Below are 20,255 nucleotides of genomic sequence, written 5' to 3'. Positions count from 1 at the left end.
TTAACAATAAAGTCGAATGAAACCTGCTGAATAATGTTACGTTAACATATTGTGGTGAACCTCGGGACCTAAACAAGACTTGGGGTTGGTATATCATGTATAATTATACAGTTAAAGCAGTATAAGACTTCTTTTATAACGCAGTGAAAGGCCAGTGGAATTTCCACAAGGATTGTTCTGTTTTTTGTTGCAGATATAAATGCTCTCGTGTTCTTTCATGCACAGTGCTTATTATGTGTACGGCAGAAAAACCGGTGGGTCCGGTTCGGTGACACTGCTCGTGGTGGAATGCTGCGAGTGAAACCTGCCTGGGGATCGAGGACGGGGTGGGACCAAATGTGGTCTGTCTGTCGAGGCAGACTCCTGCGCACCTGGCATTGTTCACCTTACCGGCTACCAGGATTGTCGTTTCAGTGAAAATATTCTCTAGAACAGCAGCACCGCGACCCGGAGACTACCGGCCATGGCCCTGCTCCTCTTAGCTGTGTTGGCCTGCATTTCATTCTGTACCGTCAATGGACAAACTCCAGGTAAGTGTGGTTTTGACCGGAAGTTTTTAAAGTTTTGACTGTTTCCAGTATTTATGGCATAGCTTTTTTTTTTTAAAGTTGGTTTTGATTATTATTATTATTATTATTATTATTATTATTATTATTAATAATAATAATAATAATATGTGTTGGTCTGGTACACATCATCGCAGTCACCATTGTAGAAATCGTTGTGAAACTGGCATATTTCTCTTTCAATGTATACATTTAAGCAAACTCAGAGAGTTACATTAGCCTCGTAATCTGGTTCTTCAAACTAGGTCAATATACTGTGTGTGCGTGTGTGTGTGTGCGTGTTGTTTAATATTCTATCCAATATCTTATTCATGTATTTTTTAGAAGTCGGGGGAGTCTGGCCAATGCACACAAGCCACTTACCTTTTTAATGCCAGACACTTTTCATAAGCACACAGACACCTGATCTTAGTACCAGTACCTAAAGCAAGCCTTGCATTGTAGCTATTATAGCTGATGTAAATGGGATCTCATGACCTTTTCAATAAATCTATCACTATATGTTAAATTGTGTTTTACTGGGTTGGGAAATTCATTCACATGTAATATTGTCTTTTACCTTATGATCTGGGGTTTGACGTTTAAACATATACGTGCTCCAGTTTAGTTTATACTCCTGAATGTTGAACTAGTCACTAGACATTTCGATTGCATTCAGAGATACCAGTGTCGTGTCAGAAAGCGGTACATTGCGAGGAAGCGCAGTGAGCTGTGTACCTCTTTTTACAGCGTACCTGAAAATAACACGACATCGGTTAATTTAGTATGTTATTAATTTGCTTTGTTGTTTCTTGCTATATGGGGAGCACTGTTTTAGCAATTTAGAATCAAGTTATGAATTTTACTTCTTTTTTTTCTCTTTATTACTGTAGTACACAGGGTGTTGAACTTGCCCAAGGGTACCTGGGTGGTTCAGTTTTCCTGCCCATTGAAACCTCCAACTTAGAAGCCAAATGATATTGTGACACCTGCTGGATGGTTTAGGCATTGCAGAATAGTTTATCTTAATTTTCAGTGAGTCATATCGATCTGCTGTACACTCTCACGAGCACATGGTTCATTCAGTCTTTCTCTGGAACCCTTATTGTGTTTAGGTTCTATATAGAACAATACTAATCTTATAAAATGGCATCTCTTTTCAAAGCCCTTTATATATATATATATATATATATATATATATATATATATATATATATATATATATATATATATATATATATATATATATATATATATATATATATATATATACACACACCACTGTTGTTCAGTACAGAATGCTGTTTCTTTATAGAAACCGAATAAAGGTTCCAGAGAAAGAAGGAACAATATAGACAGTTTTGAACAATATGATTCTATTTACAATACAATACAATTAACATTTCTCTAGTGCCTTTCACCCCAAAGCACTTTACACAAATAATACACTCCCCATTTGCTACAGTAGACGTCCATATAAAGCCAGCTTCATTTGCACCTGTGATTTAGACACTAAAACAGTACATTAGAACATGTTGCATAGAAGAAATGATACCTGGTGGGTTGAGAGTATTTTATGTAGTGTTGGTATTAATTAATTGCACTCAGTTACCATCATTGAAATGTAATCCAAGGGTATGCTTTGTTAAAGCCATTGTCTAGTTTCATGGAGTACCACTGGAGATCATCGGATTCAGGGTTTAAAGTATGAATCAGTACAGCACTGCAGTTTCAATGCGACTTTTTTTTTTTTTTTTCTTTGCAGTCCAAGTTCCTTATGTTCCTGGGATCACACCCAACAATTTCCCTGGGAGGGTCACCACATCAACATTCACCCTGAAGCTGCCACTCTGTTATTTCAGTCAGACTCCGGCAGGCTGCACCGCAGCTCAGTGTGAAATCTGGCTGGTTGTGGCTCAGGGTGTAGACGGTGAGTGATGCCCCAGGGATGGAGCTGATATTGAATTCTTAAAGACGATCAACTCCCCTTTTCATTGTGGTTTAAAGGCCGAATTTCTAGTTAAAGTGATTGAAGCAAATGTTTCAGAAATCTTCCTTGTCATGCACTGCCATTCACTGTGATGGTGTCAAAGTGCAGTTTTGAAAGAAGTACATGTTATATCAAACATGCATACAATCTAGCATGGCATCATGGTTATTCAATGAAAATATGTGTTTGTGTACAATGTGTTTCTTTCAAAACTGCACATTTGAGATCAATACTGGAAGATATTAAGCGTAGTTAATGTATCTGATAATCTAATCACTGATTAACCCACCCCTTGAACATCATTGAAAATACTTTTTGGAAGGGAAAATTTTAATTTGTAGTCACAAAAATTACGCCTAGCAATATTAAGAAACGTTGGCCCAATCAATATACCTGTATTGACAGTTAAAATAATCGGAACATGTAAACTCTTTTCACAGTGGTTTGCCCCAGTCTTTCATACCGTTGCTGTTTGATTCTACCTCTTTGTGATTGCCAAAAGATCTAATTTTTTTTTTTATTATTATTTTCTCAACACAGGACAAAACAGGTTTGATTCCGTTAAAGGAGTGCCACTGGATTTCAATGTGAACTCCTATCAGGTTGCTTTAACATCTGGAAAGAGCTTCTTTATGACCAAGGTGGGGACTCAGCAATCCTTTCCATGTGATGAACCGACTGCAATGCAGGTGTTCAGAGTGGGGTCTGACAGCACGTGCGTGGCTGGGCCTCCAACCTGTAATGGACCTCTTCCTGTCAATACGGACGCCAGGTGAAGCTGGACAGCAACATACTTTTGCACTTTCTTATTAGAGGAGAACATGTTATTAAAAAAAAGGTTACTCAAAACCGAAATGTTTGTGTTAAAGGACAAAAAACTGTAATGGTAAACTGAGTTTGGTTAATCGCTTATCACAATATCACTACGTACAGCTCTGGCCAAAAGTTTAGCATTGCCCTATAGAATGAACTCATTTTGCATCATAAAGTCGAATGAAACCTGCTGAATAATGTTACGTTAACATATCGAATCACATACCGCTTTGTAGTTTTCCATATACTTAACAAAAAACTGACAGATATTTAAAAATGTGACGTTTCAAAGTCTAACGTGAAATACTGTGCTGCTATTATGGCTTCCGGTAGACTTTTGCGATATCATTTTGTAGTTTCTTTGATTACATGATGATAAATAAAAGATCTAAATTGATCTAAATATCGTTTTTTCTATTTTATTATGTCTCAATCCTAAAATTGTAGGTGATGCTAAACTTTTGGCCACACCTGTAGAATACTCTTTTTCTCTGGCTTGCGTTTTTAACTTCTTTCCCGTCAGTAACCAAACATCTGCTTCCACTAGTGACTGACACGTTTTGAGAAGCAGACACTGCTGAGGTGAAATGACCTAGGAAGTCTTTACTCTAGTGCAGTACCACACAGCATGTTTAAAAACTAAACAAAATAATAAATAGCTACCTAATGGAAGTGCATAAATAAGACGTTTCACTTTTATTAATAGAATTGTGTTTTCCTGTCCTCAATTTCAGAGTGAAATATGTTCTCTATGATCCCATCGCAAGCAAAAAAGTGGAAGCGGAGTCACAGTGGTCACAACCCATCCTCCTCACAAAGGGTACGTGCCAATGTGAAGCATTAGGGATCTGTTTCACCCCAATCAAAGCTGTAACCACAGATCCAGCAAAATCACAAAACTCAGTGTTTCTCACGAACCACAAACCCAGAGAAACGTGCCCAAGCAACAGCAGCATGCAAACAAGAGGGCAGCTAGTTAGAGAACATTCGAGCCCTGTTCAGAAAGACTAAACAGAGTGCAGTAACCAGGACCTGAGACAGGCTAGGGACAGAGGATAGGAGACCCTGCTTTACTCAGAGAGTGGTGAGGGGATGGAACGGGTTACCTAGCCATGCTGTTGATGCTGAATCGCTGGGATCCTTTAAGACAAGACAATGTTTTAAGATTACCCAGCGACTAGGAACCAGAAAAGATGCGTAGGGGACGAGTAACTGAGATGGCATTTGTGAATAGTTTCCTTAAACAGCAGTTAGATATTGCATGCAGCTACTGAGCGCGTGTGTATGGTGTGTGTCTCTCTCTGTGCAGTGAAGGACCCGGCGAATATTGATGAGTCGTTTGGGAAGCGCTCCGGAGCGATGGTTGTCATCACCGCGGTACTGACCTGCTTGACCGCCTTGTTGCTGATTGGCCTGATCGCTGCACTCGCCTTGCCCTGGTGAGCTGATAGGATCTCTCTCTCTCTCTCTCTCTCTCTCTCTCTCTCTCTCTCTCTCTCTCTCTCTCTCTCTCTCTCTCTCTCTCTCTCTCTCTCTTTCTTTCTTTCTTTCTTTCTTTCTTTCTTTCTTTCTCTCCTTCTTAAAAAAACACATTGCTGTGTTATGCTGCCGTGGTAGCAATAAAAAAAAACACTGAGCCCTTGTTCAGGTATATTATTGAAATGACCAGGTACCAGCAATCAGACATTTGCTGCAGCTACTAGTAAGTCTCATCTGAATAAAAAAGGGTGCTGTTGGAGTTAAAATAAAATCCATTCCTCAGTTGATGCAATCCCTAGCTGGACCTTGTTACCATGAGTCAGCCACTGTGATGACTTCATGACTTCTTGTATTGGATTTAGCCATTTAGCCATGTACTGTGTTAAAAGACTTTTCTGTAGTTCGAAGGAATAGGTCTGTACAGCCACATTCGAGGACTGACATTTCCACAACGAGGATGGTCTTGGCAATACCACAAAAGTTACCCTGCTGCTCACAGTCTCTGATAATAATTCTCCTCATACCAGTTTTAGCTACATTGCTCTTGTAGATCTGCCTGTAGTTCCTGGTTTGTTAAGTTACTAGCATTGCACAATAATGAGAAATATGAGGAACATTGTTCCGAGTTGTCACACAATTTCTTGTTTGAAAATGAGTTGATATTTAACCTGTGCGCAGTGGCACTGGAACCATTTTTATAGTGGGGGTGCTGAAATCCATCGAACGAAACTGTAACCCCTGTATATGACGGAAGCAGGTGCACAGCGCTTCAATCCAGTTCTGTAATTTTTAAATACCACTACAGTGCTTAATTTGTAAAGAAAGAGGTGCCAGGGCGCAAGCAATGACAATAAATAATAAATACGTTTATTTGAGAGTATTGTACGTACTAGTGTTAGATTTTATAATCACGTATTCTACGTCATATACAATGCAGTAGTATGTGCAATAAAATAAATTAAAGGCAAATGCAGGACACAAAAAAAATCAATATGCCTGAATACATAGGCAGGTAACCTGTAGGGAAGAGGCATTACGTGCCTATGCGGTAATATCTAGCTATATCTAACATTATCAGCGCTGTGAATGCAACAGAACTAATTCAATTTAGGCTAGCTGTTATTATTTGTTTATTTAGCAGACGCCTTTATCCAAAGTGACTTACAGAGACTAGTCTGTGAACTATGCATCAGCTGCAGAGTCACTTACAACTACATCTCACCCGAAAGACGGAGCACAAGGAGATTAAGGGACTTGCTCAGGGTCACACAGTGAGTGACCTCCTGGTTTCAACCCCTTTTCTTTAACCACTGAACCACACAGCATCCTAGCCTGTTATCTTGGTTTGTTTTTATTCTCTATTAATTATATTCTATTCATTGAAAAAAAGGCAAGAGATAACCAGACCGTTATTATGTTTAATAAAGACTCTGTCGCAGGAGTTTCCTGACTGCACTAGTGTGTGATGCTCATCTCTGTGTCTGTGTTCTTCCCCTGCAGTAGTGGCGTCGGACGGGGTAAACAGGACATTACTGCCCCCACCCCCACCCCCCTGGGCTCCTTGAGGGTGAAGAGGTACAACACCCACAACGTGCACAGCCCGACAAGCTCCACCTCCGTGCCCAACCCGAACATCTGAGCCACCCCCTCCCAGCCAGCCATGGAGAGATGACGTGTACCCTACCATCACACTGATCTGCCATCGCCATTCCACCAGCCCCACCTTCCCCCTCCGTATACCGACAGGGGAGTTTAATTAACTCAGACACAGACCCCCCCCCCCCCCCCCCATTTTCTTCTAAAGGTGGCTCCACTATTAAACCAGATGAGAAGTTCATTTAGAATGGTTTCATTATCTTGTACTATTATTATTACTGGAATATTTTAATCTGTTCTGTGTGTTGTATTTTGTTTCTAACCTTGTTTAACCCACACTTCTGTTTGTCCATGTAAAAAATAAAGAGAGTGAGGTTTCCCTCTTGTGTAAATGTCTTTTTAGAACTACAGTGACAATCGGAGGTTTCTTCTCATGTGTTAGGGATGTGTTCTGCTTGCTATTGCTAAAGGCGAGCCCCTTCTTGCTCAGTGTGTGTGTGTAGCCACATCTAGTCTGGGGCAATTAGAAAACAGCAAGGGAAGTATGTATATATATATTGTATATGTGTGTAGGTTTCTGTGTATATAGCAAGATTATTGCACTGTTTCTCTTAGGGAGTCCAGCTAATTGACACAAAGTTTTTGCTACTGTATTTAAATTATGTTTTTTTTGTCACTTTTTTGAACTCATTTAGGTTCAGAATGGGAATAGCTTTTGTTACCTGGATATTCCTCCGGCATTTCTTATGAATCTGTGGTTGTTATTTTAAACTTGTATAAACTTGTATTATTTAGATGCTAACTGCCATTGATTCAATTTAAGTATAACACTTAAGGGGAAAAAAAATGATTTTCAGTGCATTAAGTTGATTCCTGTAACAGCCTTAAATTTCAGAAACATACTGAAATGTGTGCAACTTGTCCCTGATTTTTAACAGAAGGATTAGTGCTGCTTGTGCTTGGGGTTTGACTTCCACCGAGTGATTCGTTCTGTTCAGCGACGGGCTTCTGTTCTGTGCTGTCAATGCACTCTTTATAGGGCTTGTTTATGCAAACTGTACTGTGTCGTTTTATCGCAGGGTAAAAAGATTTGTGTGTGTTATATGAAAATATGTTAAAAAAGCAAAGCTTCAGGAAGTGTTTGATTTGTTAAATAGAACACGCTTTCACCCTCTCCTGCCCTGCATGTGTGTGGAAATAAAAAGTAAAAGAGAGTAAAACTTGTAACTGGACAAACAACCCCCCTCTTCCCCAGCTGTGAACCATTCTTACATCACATTGTTACAGTCAGAGATTTTGCTGTATATCGCAAAAGCTGGTGAAATAAATTGAAGTAAGAAATAATGTCAATATACTGCAATATAGTTTTTAAATTTTGCACAAACAAAATGATTTCATAGTGAATTGCTCATTACTAACTGGAATAAGAGACGTGTTTTGTCTATTGCCTTTATCGGTGTATCATGTTTGTCTATGTGTCTTATAGTTTTCCTACAGAATTTATGGTTTGAAGTTCTGGATGATCTTTGATTTCTCTAGGTATCTTTCTTGCCTGTGCTTTTTCTACAATGCTTGGCTTTTATCTCCCTCTTCTGATAAAACTCTGCAAGTGCAGACAGCCTTTCAAATCATATTCCTTTCAAATCAGATCTTATGAAAAGTATTATGGAATTCATAAGCATACTTGTTGGGACTAACTGGTTCATAACAATTCCTGGGGAAGCATCCTTTTCTTTTGAAGTGTGGAATTCAAATGGTCTAAACTAAAATGGCATCTCTCTGCACTGGAAAGGGAGGCTGGCTCTTTAGAAACAGCAAGCTGTGGATTCCAGTCTCACAATGACTTGTGCCCTGAATAAGTTTCATTACAATTGGATAAATGGTTCTCTAGGCTTATAAATAAGGATGATGTATGCACAGACAGGGCCCTTCCACAAGGGGGCAGGGTTTCCTGAGGTTTCACATAACTGCTTCTATCCAAGTGTATCAGGGTGGAGGTTGGGAGTGAACCGGCGACTCGTGTTAGGGAAAGGATTAGGGTTAGAGAGGGTTAGGGTTAAGGTTACCTTGTGCAAAACAATGTACACATTAATTACATTGTAACTATACATAATAACATTGAAATTATGTGTAAGTACACATGTATTTACTAAGTAACTACTCTGTAAATACACAGTAATTAGAGACACTTAATGTAAAGTGTTACCCATACAATAAAATAAAGAAAAATGAACTGAATATTACAGAGACACATTGTGGCGTGCAGACTCATAATGAGAATGGAGAATTGTTTGATACGGTAAAATATGAGAGCTGAATCAATGGGAGAGAAAGACCTTGAGATTATATAAACTAAATATGGAAAGGTCACTGTTATTCTCTGCTGCCTTCACGTACAAAGCCACGCCAAGGTTGCTTTCAGAGGTATATGTGTTCCACACACAGACATTGTAACTTCATGAAGACCCCATAGACATTATACAGTATGTGTGCACAGTGTGTGCAGAATTACACCCAGGTCACATGACAGCTAAGAGAAGTGCATTCAATCCCAGCACATCAAAGAGGATCAGTGAAAGACAGAGCATACACAGAGAAGCCAATGTAAATTCAAATAAATAAATACCTGACTCCCACTCACCTCCTGTTACTCAGTTGCAAGTGACAGTGGTCTGTTGCCTGATTGCCTTTCAGGCTTTGTTACAAGCGTCTTCTTATCTCCTTCCCAACACACACTGCTGCGGTTCCAAGGCCTGCTGCAGCTTCATGGGTTTGCTTTGGCCTCTGAAAGTTAAAAGCACATTTATTGGAGCTCTCCGGTAAAAGCCTGGGCTGGGGGGCTGGGGGGCTGGGTGGCTGGATGAATGGGTGGGTGGCTGGGTGGCTGCGTGGATGGGGGGGCTTTCTTCACAAAAGCTGAGAAGAAGGGCAGGATGCTTACAATTGCTCCCATTCCATCCCCTTAGTTTTCTATACTAGAAAAGGATACAGCAGCAGAAGCAAATTGTATTGCGTAGTTTATAGTACACTGTGCAACTAGCTGCCACAATGTAATCATTAGGTGATTGCATTGCAAAATCAGCTGAAACAAGGCCACAGCGCCAGTATGCTTTAGTTTATAATACGATGATATCATCATTTTGATTTAATTCAGCCCCATATGTGTATATATTACTACTGGAGAAGCTGCTCAGCTTCATCTCAGCTTATCTATAAAAAAAAATACTGCTATTATTATTATTATTATTATTATTATTATTAATAATAATAATAATAATAATAATAATAATAATAATAATAATGCAGTTTCAGAATATTATTTTCTATAGAAATCCTACCTAGGCTGCACTGAAATGTAATCATTTTAACACAACTTGCCACCCAGCCCCCATAGAAGTACTACTTTAATTTGATTGCATAAAATGTACTGAAATCAATAAGTCCCACTAGGGAGTGAGTGAAGGGTCTGTATTGACAGACTCTGTGTAATTGCAACCACTTAACGTTGAAATAGGTCATGCAAATAGGAATCATGAATAATCGCCACGGTAACACACTGTATAACAAGCTCTGGCATTGTACTCAGAATGCTGTAGGAGCACATGGCTGCAGTTCCACATCTTTATTATTTATTTATTTCTTAGCAGACGCCCTTATCCAGGGCGACTTACAATCGTAAGCAAATACATTTCAAGTGTTACAATACAAGTAATACAATAAGAGCAAGAAATACAATAACTTTTGTTCAAGCAAAGTACAAGTGTGACAAACCACAATTCAATAATACAGCAGATAATAGTGATAGTGACATCAGGATATGATTAAATAGTGATAGTTACATCAGGATGTGATTAAAACAAAGTACTACAGGTTAAACACTTGGCAGATTACAGTATTCTGAAGTACAGGATTAAATGCAGTAAAATAGGGGGCAGATAAGAGCAAAATAAATCACATTTACATGAAGGGTGATAGTGTCCCAGGATACAAACAGAGGAGTTCTACAGGTGCTGTTTGAAGAGGTGAGTCTTAAGGAGGCGCCGGAATGTGGTCAGGGACTGGGCAGTCCTGACATCTGTAGGAAGGTCATTCCACCACTGCGGAGCAAGGGTGGAGAAGGAGCGGGCTCGGGAGGCAGGGGAGCGTAGCGGAGGTAGAGCTAGTCTTCTAGCGCAGGCGGAGCGGAGAGGTCGAGTGGGGGTGTAGGGAGAGATGAGGGTCTGGAGGTTGCTGGGTGCAGTCTGGTCAAGGCATCTGTAGGCTAGTACAAGAGTCTTGAACTGGATGCGAGCGGTGATCGGGAGCCAGTGGAGCGAGCGGAGTAGCGGAGTAGCGTGGGCGAAGCAAGGCAGAGAGAACACCAGGCGGGCAGCAGAGTTCTGGATGAGCTGGAGCGGACGGGTGGCGGACACAGGGAGGCCAGCCAGGAGGGAGTTGCAGTAGTCTAGGCGGGAGAGTACCAGGGCCTGGACCAGGAGCTGGGAGGCATAGTTGGTGAGGAAGGGTCGGATTCTTCGGATGTTGCTCAGGAAGAATCGGCAAGTGCGTGCCAGAGTGGAGATGTGCTGGGAATAAGAGAGGCAGGGGTCCAGAGTGACTCCAAGGTTCTTAGCTGAGGAAGAGGGAGAGAGTGTGGTAGATTCCAGAGGAACAGAGATAGAGAGATCAGAGGAGGGGGAGGAGGAGGGAAAGAAAAGGAGGTCAGATTTAGAGAGGTTGAGTTTGAGGTGATGCGAGTGCATCCAGGAGGAAATAGCAGACAGACAGGTAGAGATACGGGAGGAGATGGTGGAGTCAGAGGTGGGGAAGTAGAGGAAAATCTGAGCATCATCAGCATAGAAATGGTATGAGAAACCATAGGATGCGATGAGGGGGCCCAGGGAGCGGGTGTAGAGAGAGAACAGGAGAGGACCCAGGACTGACCCTTGGGGGACTCCAGTTAAGAGAGGGTGAGGTGTGGAGGTTGCTCCACGCCAGGTTACCTGGTAAGTGCGGTTGGAGAGGTAGGAGGAGAACCAGGCCAGAGCAGTGCCAGAGATCCCCAGGTCAGCAAGAGATGATAGTAGAATAGAGTGATCAACAGTGTCAAAGGTAGCAGAGAGGTCGAGGAGAATTAGGACAGAGGAGAGAGAGGCAGCTCGGGCACACTTAAGTGAGTTGGTGACCAACAGGAGGGCGGTTTCAGTGGAGTGAGCAGAGCGGAAGCCAGATTGGAGAGGGTCAAGCAGAGAGTGGTTGGACAGGAAAGCAGAGAGCTGGCGGTGTACAGTCCGCTCGAGGGTTTTGGAGAGGAAGGGTAGGAGGGAGACAGGACGGTAGCTCTGGAGGGAGGTGGGGTCGAGGGTAGGTTTTTTGAGGAGGGGAGTGATAGAGGCTTTTTTGAAGGCAGAGGGAAAGATACCAGAAAGTAGAGAGGTGTTGAGGAGGGAGGAGATGAAGGGGAGTAGAGCAGGAGCAGCAGCTTGAAAGAGGTGATTGGGGAGGGGGTCCAAGGCACACGTGGTGGGTTTGTGACCCTGGAGCAGGGAGGAGAGGTCAGAGTCTGAGAGGGGCAAGAAGGTGGAGAAGGAGGGCGAGTAAGTAGGGGATGTAGTGGGTGTAGGGGTTGGAGCAGGAGGGGGTGCGGGGGAGGGAGAGGTGTTAAAGAGTTTGCGGATATCTGAGATTTTAGAAGAGAAGAAGGAGGCAAAGTCATCAGGGGAGATAGAGGAGGGAGGAGGAGGGGGGGAGGGTTTAGGAGGGAGGAGAAGGTAGAGAATAGTTTACGTGGGTTGTTAGTGGAGGCTTGGATTACAGATTGGAAATAAGCACATTTAGCAGAGGAGAGAGTAGAGGAGAAGGAGGAGAGGAGAGTGCGGTAAAGGTCTAGGGCAGCAGGGAGTTTGGTTCTCTTCCATTTCTTTTCAGCAGATCGCAGTGTGATTCTTGCCGAGCGGAGCGCAGAGGAGAGCCAGGGATGGCGAGGGGAGGGGTGAGCAGGTCGGGAGGTGAGGGGACAGAGGGAGTCGAGGGAGGAGGTGAGTGAGGAGAAGAGGGTGGAGGTAGCAGAGTCTACGGAGAGTTGTGAAAAGGAGTCGATAGGAGGGAGGTGAGAGAGAGCAGTGGAGGCAAGGACAGAGGGGGAGAGAGATCGGAGGTTACGGCGAGAGGTGACAGTGGGGGTAGGAGGAGCAGGGAGAGGGGGAGAGACAGAGAAAAAGAGATGAAATAGTGATCAGAGAGATCCAGGGGGGTGACAGAGAGGGTGGAGGGGCAGCAGGCCCTGGAGAAGGTGAGGTCCAGTTGACGGCCAGCTTTGTGGGTAGGAGGGGACGGAGAGAGACAGAAGTCGAAGGAGTGAAGGAGAGGGAGGAATCCAGCAGAGTGGCTGGGGTTGGAGAGATGGATGTTGAAGTCACCCAACAGGACAGTCGGGTAGACAGAGAGGGGAGGGAGGAGAGTAGATAGTCGAGTTCATCCAGAAAGTGAGTGAGAGGCCCAGGGGGGCGGTACAGAACAATGAGCAGGAGTTGACAGGGAGAGGTTAGTTGGACTGCATGAAATTCAAAGGTATTGACAGAGAGTGAGATGAGATCAGAGGGGACAGAAAAGAGTAAGGAGGGAGAGAGAAGAAGACCGGTCCCACCTCCCCGTCCAGTGAGACGCGGGGTATGGGACAGGACGTAGAGAGAGGACAGGGCAGCAGGAGTAACAGTGTTATCAGGGGACAGCCAGGTTTCAGTGAGAGCAAGGAAATCGAGCGAGAGGTGGGAGGCAAAGGCAGATATTAAATCAGCTTTGTTAGCAGAAGAGTGACAGTTCCAGAGTGCACCAGAGAGTGTGCGGGAGGGGGGGAGAGGCAGAGAAATGAGGTTAGAGGGGTTGGAGGAGCAGCAGCGGAGGGAGGGCAGAGGACGAGGACGGGAGGACAGAACAGGGATGTGAGAGACAGTCATAGCAGGACAAGCAGGACAAAAGGCACAGTAGGAGCAGTAGGGTGGAGGGTACAGACCTGACTAGTAGATAGCTTCTTCTAGAGCCCCGTTAGGTTTGGATCTATTGGAACAGCGTCTCAGCGCAGGCCTCCCCTCGCTGGACTCCCACAGCTAGACTCCCGGCTCTTTTGTTGAGGCTCTTCTGTTTGCTGGCGCTTCGTGCTGGCGCAGAAATAGGCTGCTTAATATATAAAAAACAACTGCGTGGAAACCAATCAGATAGCAAATCAACTTCTATTCAATTAAACCACTCACCTGGTACTAATCACACACCAACTCAGCTAATTCAAACACCACCTTACAAAGTTACCAAATGTAGTTAATTAAAAATTACTTGAAGCAGGAACTTGCCTATCTGCCTCAGTCCCTGGTTCCTGTAGACTGAAATCTATATCCTTACTGTGTTTAACAGAGCAGATTCCATTTCCATGGGTTATAACTGATGCAATGATCCCATACATCTTACCTGTGAAGCACATGCTACAGCAAACATTTTGAATCTGCATATGTGATACCCACTGAATGGTAGCGAGTGTCAGAGTTTTAAGGAATTGTTTCTAGGACTTTAAGGAAACAGCTCATGGCTGTGGTTAAAGTCTACTAAGCCATGGACACACCTCACCACTGGTAACTTACAAATCCCAGTGTGACACACCAGTAATCAGACCTAAAGGGCACTGTCACATCTGGGAGGGGACAGTGCTGCAGCCTTATGGGACAAGGGTTTCCATTCTCTTTTCAAGTTTCACTTTAAATGTAAAATGCAATTCTATTTACAGGTAAGTGCAGTGGCTAAAGTGAGGAAAATTGAAAGTTTGTGGAGGAACTACAATAGGGAGCAAAAGATTATATGCAAAAACTGTACAGTTAAAGTGTCGTTGTGTGGGATGACAACTGTTATTTAAATAGAACAGGGCAGAAGTAACAGACCATCACCAGATCTTCCCAAATGGTGCAGTGGAGTCCACTCCCATGTGTGAAGTCTGAGCAAACCGAAGAGCTGCAACTGCCCAGAGACACAAAGAGGTGACGTCCCCACGAGCTCCTCTGTTTACTCTCTGTGAATATCTTTGAAACATTCCTGACATGTCGGAGCATGTCTCACTGCCAGCTTTATATTTTCTTGCTATTTTGTGTGCAATTTGTTATCTTTTTTTGTCTGATGTACTTATTTTTAGTTCAGTTTTCTAAGAGGAATGACAGAGTGGGTAAGGCACTGACAACCCCTGTCCCCCCAGCTCCAGATCCCCACTCTAACCACTGGCTCGTGGGCAGGACAATACTCTACAACCCCCCTTTTATTCAGGATGTTAAAACTGCATAATAGCCCTGAAGGTTCTTGTACTATCTTGCATTCGGATACACTGGCATGCCTTCCCAGTCTGCAGCAAAGTGCAGGTTGAGCCAGAAAAGCTCTTATTACAGAAGGTATTAAACACGAGGACGAATGACTGCGGTGAACGCCGGAACAGTGAAGAACGAAGCAGCCATCCTGAAAACCATGATGAGGCAGGGTGTAGTGGTAACTCCCATTGAGCATGTTTGATATCAGCTGAAATAAAGTTTGGCAATCATTAAATACCAATGCACAATTTAATAAATATCAGATTGTATTTAACGCGTAAATAGCTTCAAAAGCACTATTTCCAGTTTGCAATCATTTGAAGTGGTTTTGGGTTCTGTTGCCCAATATTGAGTTTTTAATCTTTCTATGTTTTATTTTTTATAATAAACCCCGGAATCACTCTGAAATAATTGCAAACACCATAAGGAAGGTATTGAAACAATAATCATGATTTAAAACTACATGCATCTACTGCTACAATCATAAGATTTATTTGGACTGTAATATTTAAAACATCTCTCATATCAGATGAAAATCTCCGTACATTTCAAGCCTGTCCCTCAGGATGAACGTTGACAGTCTACACATCAAGTAACTACAATTCCCAGAGGTCCTCGCTGCATGCACATTTCAGAACACTCGACGACAAACTAAAGTACTGTAAATTTACCCCGGAGAGTTCGGCCCCGCCCTGAGGAAAAAACTCTTATTGGTTAGCGTTTTAACCTTCCCCTCTGGCATCAGCATCTTGCTTGTTCGCGTACGAGAGCAGCAAACAGCTGAGCCTGGCTACTTAGTCCTACAGACTGCAGCTCTGTGCGGTACGTGTACCTGTACCTGTGCGACACGAAACAAGGGCTATCATTCAACGCCAGCCCGGCACCCCACAAGCAGGACGGCTCCCGCAGGCTTGTGTCTGTGATGGAATTCAAGTAACCGCAGCTCTAAACACAGTTCTCTATCTGAACGATTCAAACAACCCAAGAAGAACCAGAGCAAGTGTTCATCACAGTGCCAATGCTGGAGCCTAGCGTGTTTGCTAAAATGACAAAACGCACCACTTTGTTTATCCGGATCGTTGAAGGGAAGAATTTACCTGTGAAGGATATGTAAGTACCCTAAAGGGACGTATTTTAACCCCATTTCAACTCGTGCAATAGGTGTGCACCTTTCTGTTCTATCTTCCACACCTGTTCTAAGTGTTCCCCTTTCTGTAAAATATGTATGTCAACGTGGTGCAATGCTCAGTAATCATAATAATATAAAATGCATTCAGATCTCATCGAATTGGCGTTTCTAAATTGCACTTTACCGAGTTAAAAAAAATAACTGCAAGGTTGTACATTTTTTTTAAATTTGTACTAGTAAAGCAGCCAGCTAACAAAGACATACTTGAGACAGTGTATTGCAAGGCACATATTGCTATCATATCACCGCGCCTAATCCTGAGAAATACAGGATATCCTACTAGAGGATCCTATCTATAAAAAAATGTTTTAGGACAAGTAAATCGTGATTAATTTTACTACAGGTAGCTGACGGGAATTATAAACTACAGTAAATACAATTTGCAACGTAAGGCGTCTACAGACAGTATGTAAATCATTGCTAAAAAGCCAATCCTAGAGTGTCCCTTCGCGCGTGCGGGAGCGTGTGTCACGGGAGCGTTCTGTGGAATTGCGATTATGATGAATGCGCGTAGGACTGTGCAATAAATTCTTTCCACGTTATTAAAATACAGCCGCCTTCGGGTTGGATTAAACCTGGCGTTTCCTAATAGGAAAATTCGTGAGCTTAAAATATAACTTGAGTGGGCTCAGGCTGAGTGATCACATCTGGGTTTCTGTAGACCTGGGACTGCTGCTCTTTGAATCTGAAGGGATTGAAACTATAGCAATCCTACTGTCCGCATGCTTTAGGGCTTTCCTCTTACCAGTACACATGTCTACTGCCACTAATATTCGACCATTTTAAACGGTATGCCCGTTGATGAATATGTATGTATTGTTAGGGATTAATGCCAGCCTAATATGTCATTAAGAACTATAATACTACTTTAATAATAATAATAATAATAATAATAATAATAATAATAATAATAATAATAATAATAATAATAATAATAGCTCTGCTTCCTCTCAACTTACATCTATTCAAAAACATACTGGTATTATTATTATTATTATTATTATTATTATTATTATTATTATTATTATTACTAATGTTTTCAGGAATATTTACACAGTCCCCTTTAGCACAGTGGAGACGCTACATTCAATAGCAACTGACTTTGCCCAAATAAACTCCACATGTGTAGCAGGGGGAATCTGTGCCATCATTGCATGCACATGTTATGTAGGCTGCAGAAAGAATAATGTAGTCTTTCAGAGTACTGAGCAACGTTTCCCAAGATAAACAGCACCAGCTAATTGATTTATCAAAGCTAATACCGCTGATGCTTTCTGCCACTTAACAGCAGCACGGAAAACACAAAACAGAGGCTGCAGCAACACACCCCTCGAGGTGCTGGGTTACTATTGTGAGTGAGCAGATCCACTGTATGGAGCTAACACATTATGCATTTTAAGTAAAGGCCTGCCTAATTTACCTGCTAGAGATAAATGATCATTTTAAAAAAACATGGCAAACCATGATAGACTATGGGGAATGCTTCGTGTAACCATGGTAGACTATGGGGAATGCTTTGTATAACCATGGGAAAAGTGCTAAATGACTGTACAGGTTCACTGTGGTAAACGTTTATAAGGGTAGGTACTTGGGATTGTGGGTCTGTATGCAAGACTGCATGCCCATGAATCATGATGAACATCCTCAAAATCAATGACTCTGCTCAGACTCCTCTCCTAACATCTCACATCCCTCTGCAGACTTGGCATGGTGCTGAGGTCCGTAGCCCGCAGCAATAATATAGGAGACCACTGGCATGAATTCCCAGTTGCTAATTTATTACATGTTGGGGTACAAACATGCCTTTTTTGGTTCTTGGTAGGTACCCATGAGAGATGCTACTTCAGAATGGGGTAACATGAATTGTATCTTATCTTACTGCTAAGGGACTGAAAAGTCTAAGCTTAAAGCAATCAGCTATCCCATCATCAAACATGAAAATAACAGAAGTGAAAAGCATACAAAATATCTTTGTATGCTTTGCCAAGGGCTGCTTCTTCTTTCACAAAGGGCTTTGTTATTTTTTGATTATAAAACAACTGCATTATAAAGCACTATTATTTTAGGAGTCACCTGCAAATTAATTTGAAACATTGAATAAATAGGGTCACATTAAAAAAAACTGAATGAAGAAGTAACTAAACCCATCATATCCTACTTTTTTTTTATTTTTTTATTTTTTTAATCTAATTGGTCAAAGAAGTTTGTCCAGGCTATGTTCAGCAGCTCTGTTGTTATTAAACATTTGCTTTATTATAGTTAAGGATGCGATTTTGACGGAAATCATGAAAATCGTGAATTTGAACAAAAGTCCGTGAAATCTTGGAAATTAGTGTAAAAACACATTTGGTTAGGCACTGCCTTTATTTCCTATAAAAATTCAGTATGTCATGCAGTGAAAATCTGCAAGTATCTGTCAATTGTTTGGTTGTGTATGCACGCAGCATTTAATATTATAACATATTAATTAATACCTACATTTTAGTTCTTGAAACTTTTTTTCATACAGTGTTGTGTACCCAAGTAGTCTGTTGAAAATAAATACTCACTTTCTCTAAAACTAAACATTGCTAAACAAAATACTTCAGACTGCCGTTGAACATCTTTTTTTTTAATTTCCTGCAAACTCTAGCTAAAACGAGAGGTGTATCTGTTTTGTAGTCTCTTTTTTTCTGGTCTTTGTGATGCTTCTTGGACACGGTGCCTGCCTGTGTGATTTGCCTTTTCAACTGGTTTTGTTTGTTTGTTTTTATTTTTAAAGAGGGGTGCTCTGTAGGCTACTCAGAAACAAACAATTTAAACGTTTCGTTCTTATTATTGAAGAATGTTTATATACTGTTTCATTTTACACAGTAATAAAAACTGTTATTTGACATGTTGAGTTTGTATGTATATTTACACCGGACGCGCACAGAGAAATAGCAACGTCGTTTATTTCAGACCCCGTCTGTTTCGCTACGCGGCCGGTGTGAAAGTCTACATCGTACAGTATTAAAAAAAAAATGTTACGTAGGTGTGAAAGGACCTGTAACTAAGCTTTGTACTCAAAAGTAACATTTAAACTTGCCAGCAGTCAAAAGCAATAGCCTTTATATTATTGGTTTTGATGTACTATTTAAAAGCTCTTGTGTATGTTGATGTAGCTAAACCTACATTATTTGGAGCCTTTCCGTGACCTTTCTGTGAATTCTTGTTTTTTTTTTCCGCAACTTACCGTGAAATGTACAAAAAATCACAGTGCCAAAATCGTATCCATAGTTACAATAGAAAGTTGCGCAAAGTTACATACGGGGTCTTCACTGTTGAAGTCTCATGAACTATGTACGGCTTTCGAACTTGTTGCCATGCAAAAAACCTTTTTAGCGTGAGAAGGCGATTTATCCACCCTTTGACACTGAAAGCATACCTAGTTAGTACGATCTCAGTGGTGTGGAAAGCTTCATTTGTAACTCGCTAGTAGCAGACTAGTCAATATTGACTGTACAGTAAATTATTTACTAATCCGCTAGACAGCAAGCACATTAGTTACAATATTACCAGCTGTTCCATTACTGATTACATTAAAAAGGTTAGCATCCAGTATTGGAATAGCCCCCTGAGCTGTCTCAGTGAAATCCACTTACTGAACTACTCTGTGAACTGCATGCTCGTGCACTAGCTCACTGCAGCACACTTCATCCTGCTAGTGCACTAGCTCACTGCAGCACACTTCATCCTGCTAGTGCACTAGCTCACTGCGGCACACTTCATCCTGCTAGTGCACTAGCTCACTGCGGCACACTTCATCCTGCTAGTGCACTAGCTCACTGCAGCACACTTCATCCTGCTAGTGCACTAGCTCACTGCGGCACACTTCATCCTGCTAGTGCACTAGCTCACTGCGGCACACTTCATCCTGCTAGTGCACTAGCTCACTGCGGCACACTTCATCCTGCTAGTGCACTAGCTCACTGCAGCACACTTCATTCTGCTAGTGCACTAGCTCACTGCAGCACACTTCATTCTGCTAGTGCACTAGCTCACTGCAGCACACTTCATTCTGCTAGTGCACTAGCTTACTGCAGCACACATCATTCTGCTAGTGGACTAGCTCACTGCAGCACACATCATCCTGTTAGTGCACTAGCTCACTGCAGCACACTTCATTCTGCTACTGCACTAGCTCACTGCAGCACACTTCATTCTGCTAGTGCACTAGCTCACTTCATTCTGCTAGTGCACTAGCTCACTGCAGCACACTTCATTCTGCTAGTGCACTAGCTCACTGCAGCACACTTCATTCTGCTAGTGCACTAGCTTACTGCAGCACACATCATTCTGCTAGT

At 42.1% G+C, this 20,255-nt stretch overlaps 2 protein-coding genes across 2 annotated transcripts in view; both read left to right on the top strand.

Annotated features, from left to right (window-relative positions):
* The first annotated feature begins 327 nt into the window (after positions 1–327).
* On the top strand, positions 328–6,802 carry LOC117429348 (uroplakin-3b-like). The gene is made up of 6 exons (XM_034048727.3): positions 328–530; positions 2,311–2,475; positions 3,076–3,307; positions 4,083–4,168; positions 4,658–4,787; positions 6,328–6,802. Exons 1-6 carry the CDS (start codon positions 464–466, stop codon positions 6,464–6,466), a joined length of 819 nt encoding a protein of 272 aa, XP_033904618.3. The 5' UTR covers positions 328–463; the 3' UTR covers positions 6,467–6,802.
* Positions 6,803–15,417: 8,615 nt separating this feature from the next.
* The window catches only part of LOC117429938 (ras GTPase-activating protein 4), a 61,205-nt gene continuing 56,367 nt past the window's right edge, over positions 15,418–20,255 (top strand). Inside the window, exon 1 of the mRNA XM_058998347.1 lies at positions 15,418–15,851. Coding sequence (XP_058854330.1) covers positions 15,760–15,851 — 92 coding nt within the window. The 5' untranslated portion in view covers positions 15,418–15,759. The remainder of the gene's footprint in view (positions 15,852–20,255) is intronic.

The sequence above is a fragment of the Acipenser ruthenus genome, chromosome 24, assembly GCF_902713425.1.
Source record: "Acipenser ruthenus chromosome 24, fAciRut3.2 maternal haplotype, whole genome shotgun sequence".
Lineage (NCBI taxonomy): Eukaryota > Metazoa > Chordata > Actinopteri > Acipenseriformes > Acipenseridae > Acipenser > Acipenser ruthenus.
Note: the sequence above shows the minus strand (reverse complement) of the source record. Positions and strands in the feature narration are given on the sequence as shown.

Bases quoted from the DNA above. Each gene is read 5' to 3' on its own strand.
- LOC117429348 (XM_034048727.3), top strand. From the start codon at position 464: ATGGCCCTGCTCCTCTTAGCTGTGTTGGCCTGCATTTCATTCTGTACC. The intron at 531-2,310 runs GTAAGTGTGGTT...TTTTCTTTGCAG, and splicing joins CGTCAATGGACAAACTCCAG to TCCAAGTTCCTTATGTTCCT. The intron at 3,308-4,082 runs GTGAAGCTGGAC...CCTCAATTTCAG, and splicing joins CCTGTCAATACGGACGCCAG to AGTGAAATATGTTCTCTATG.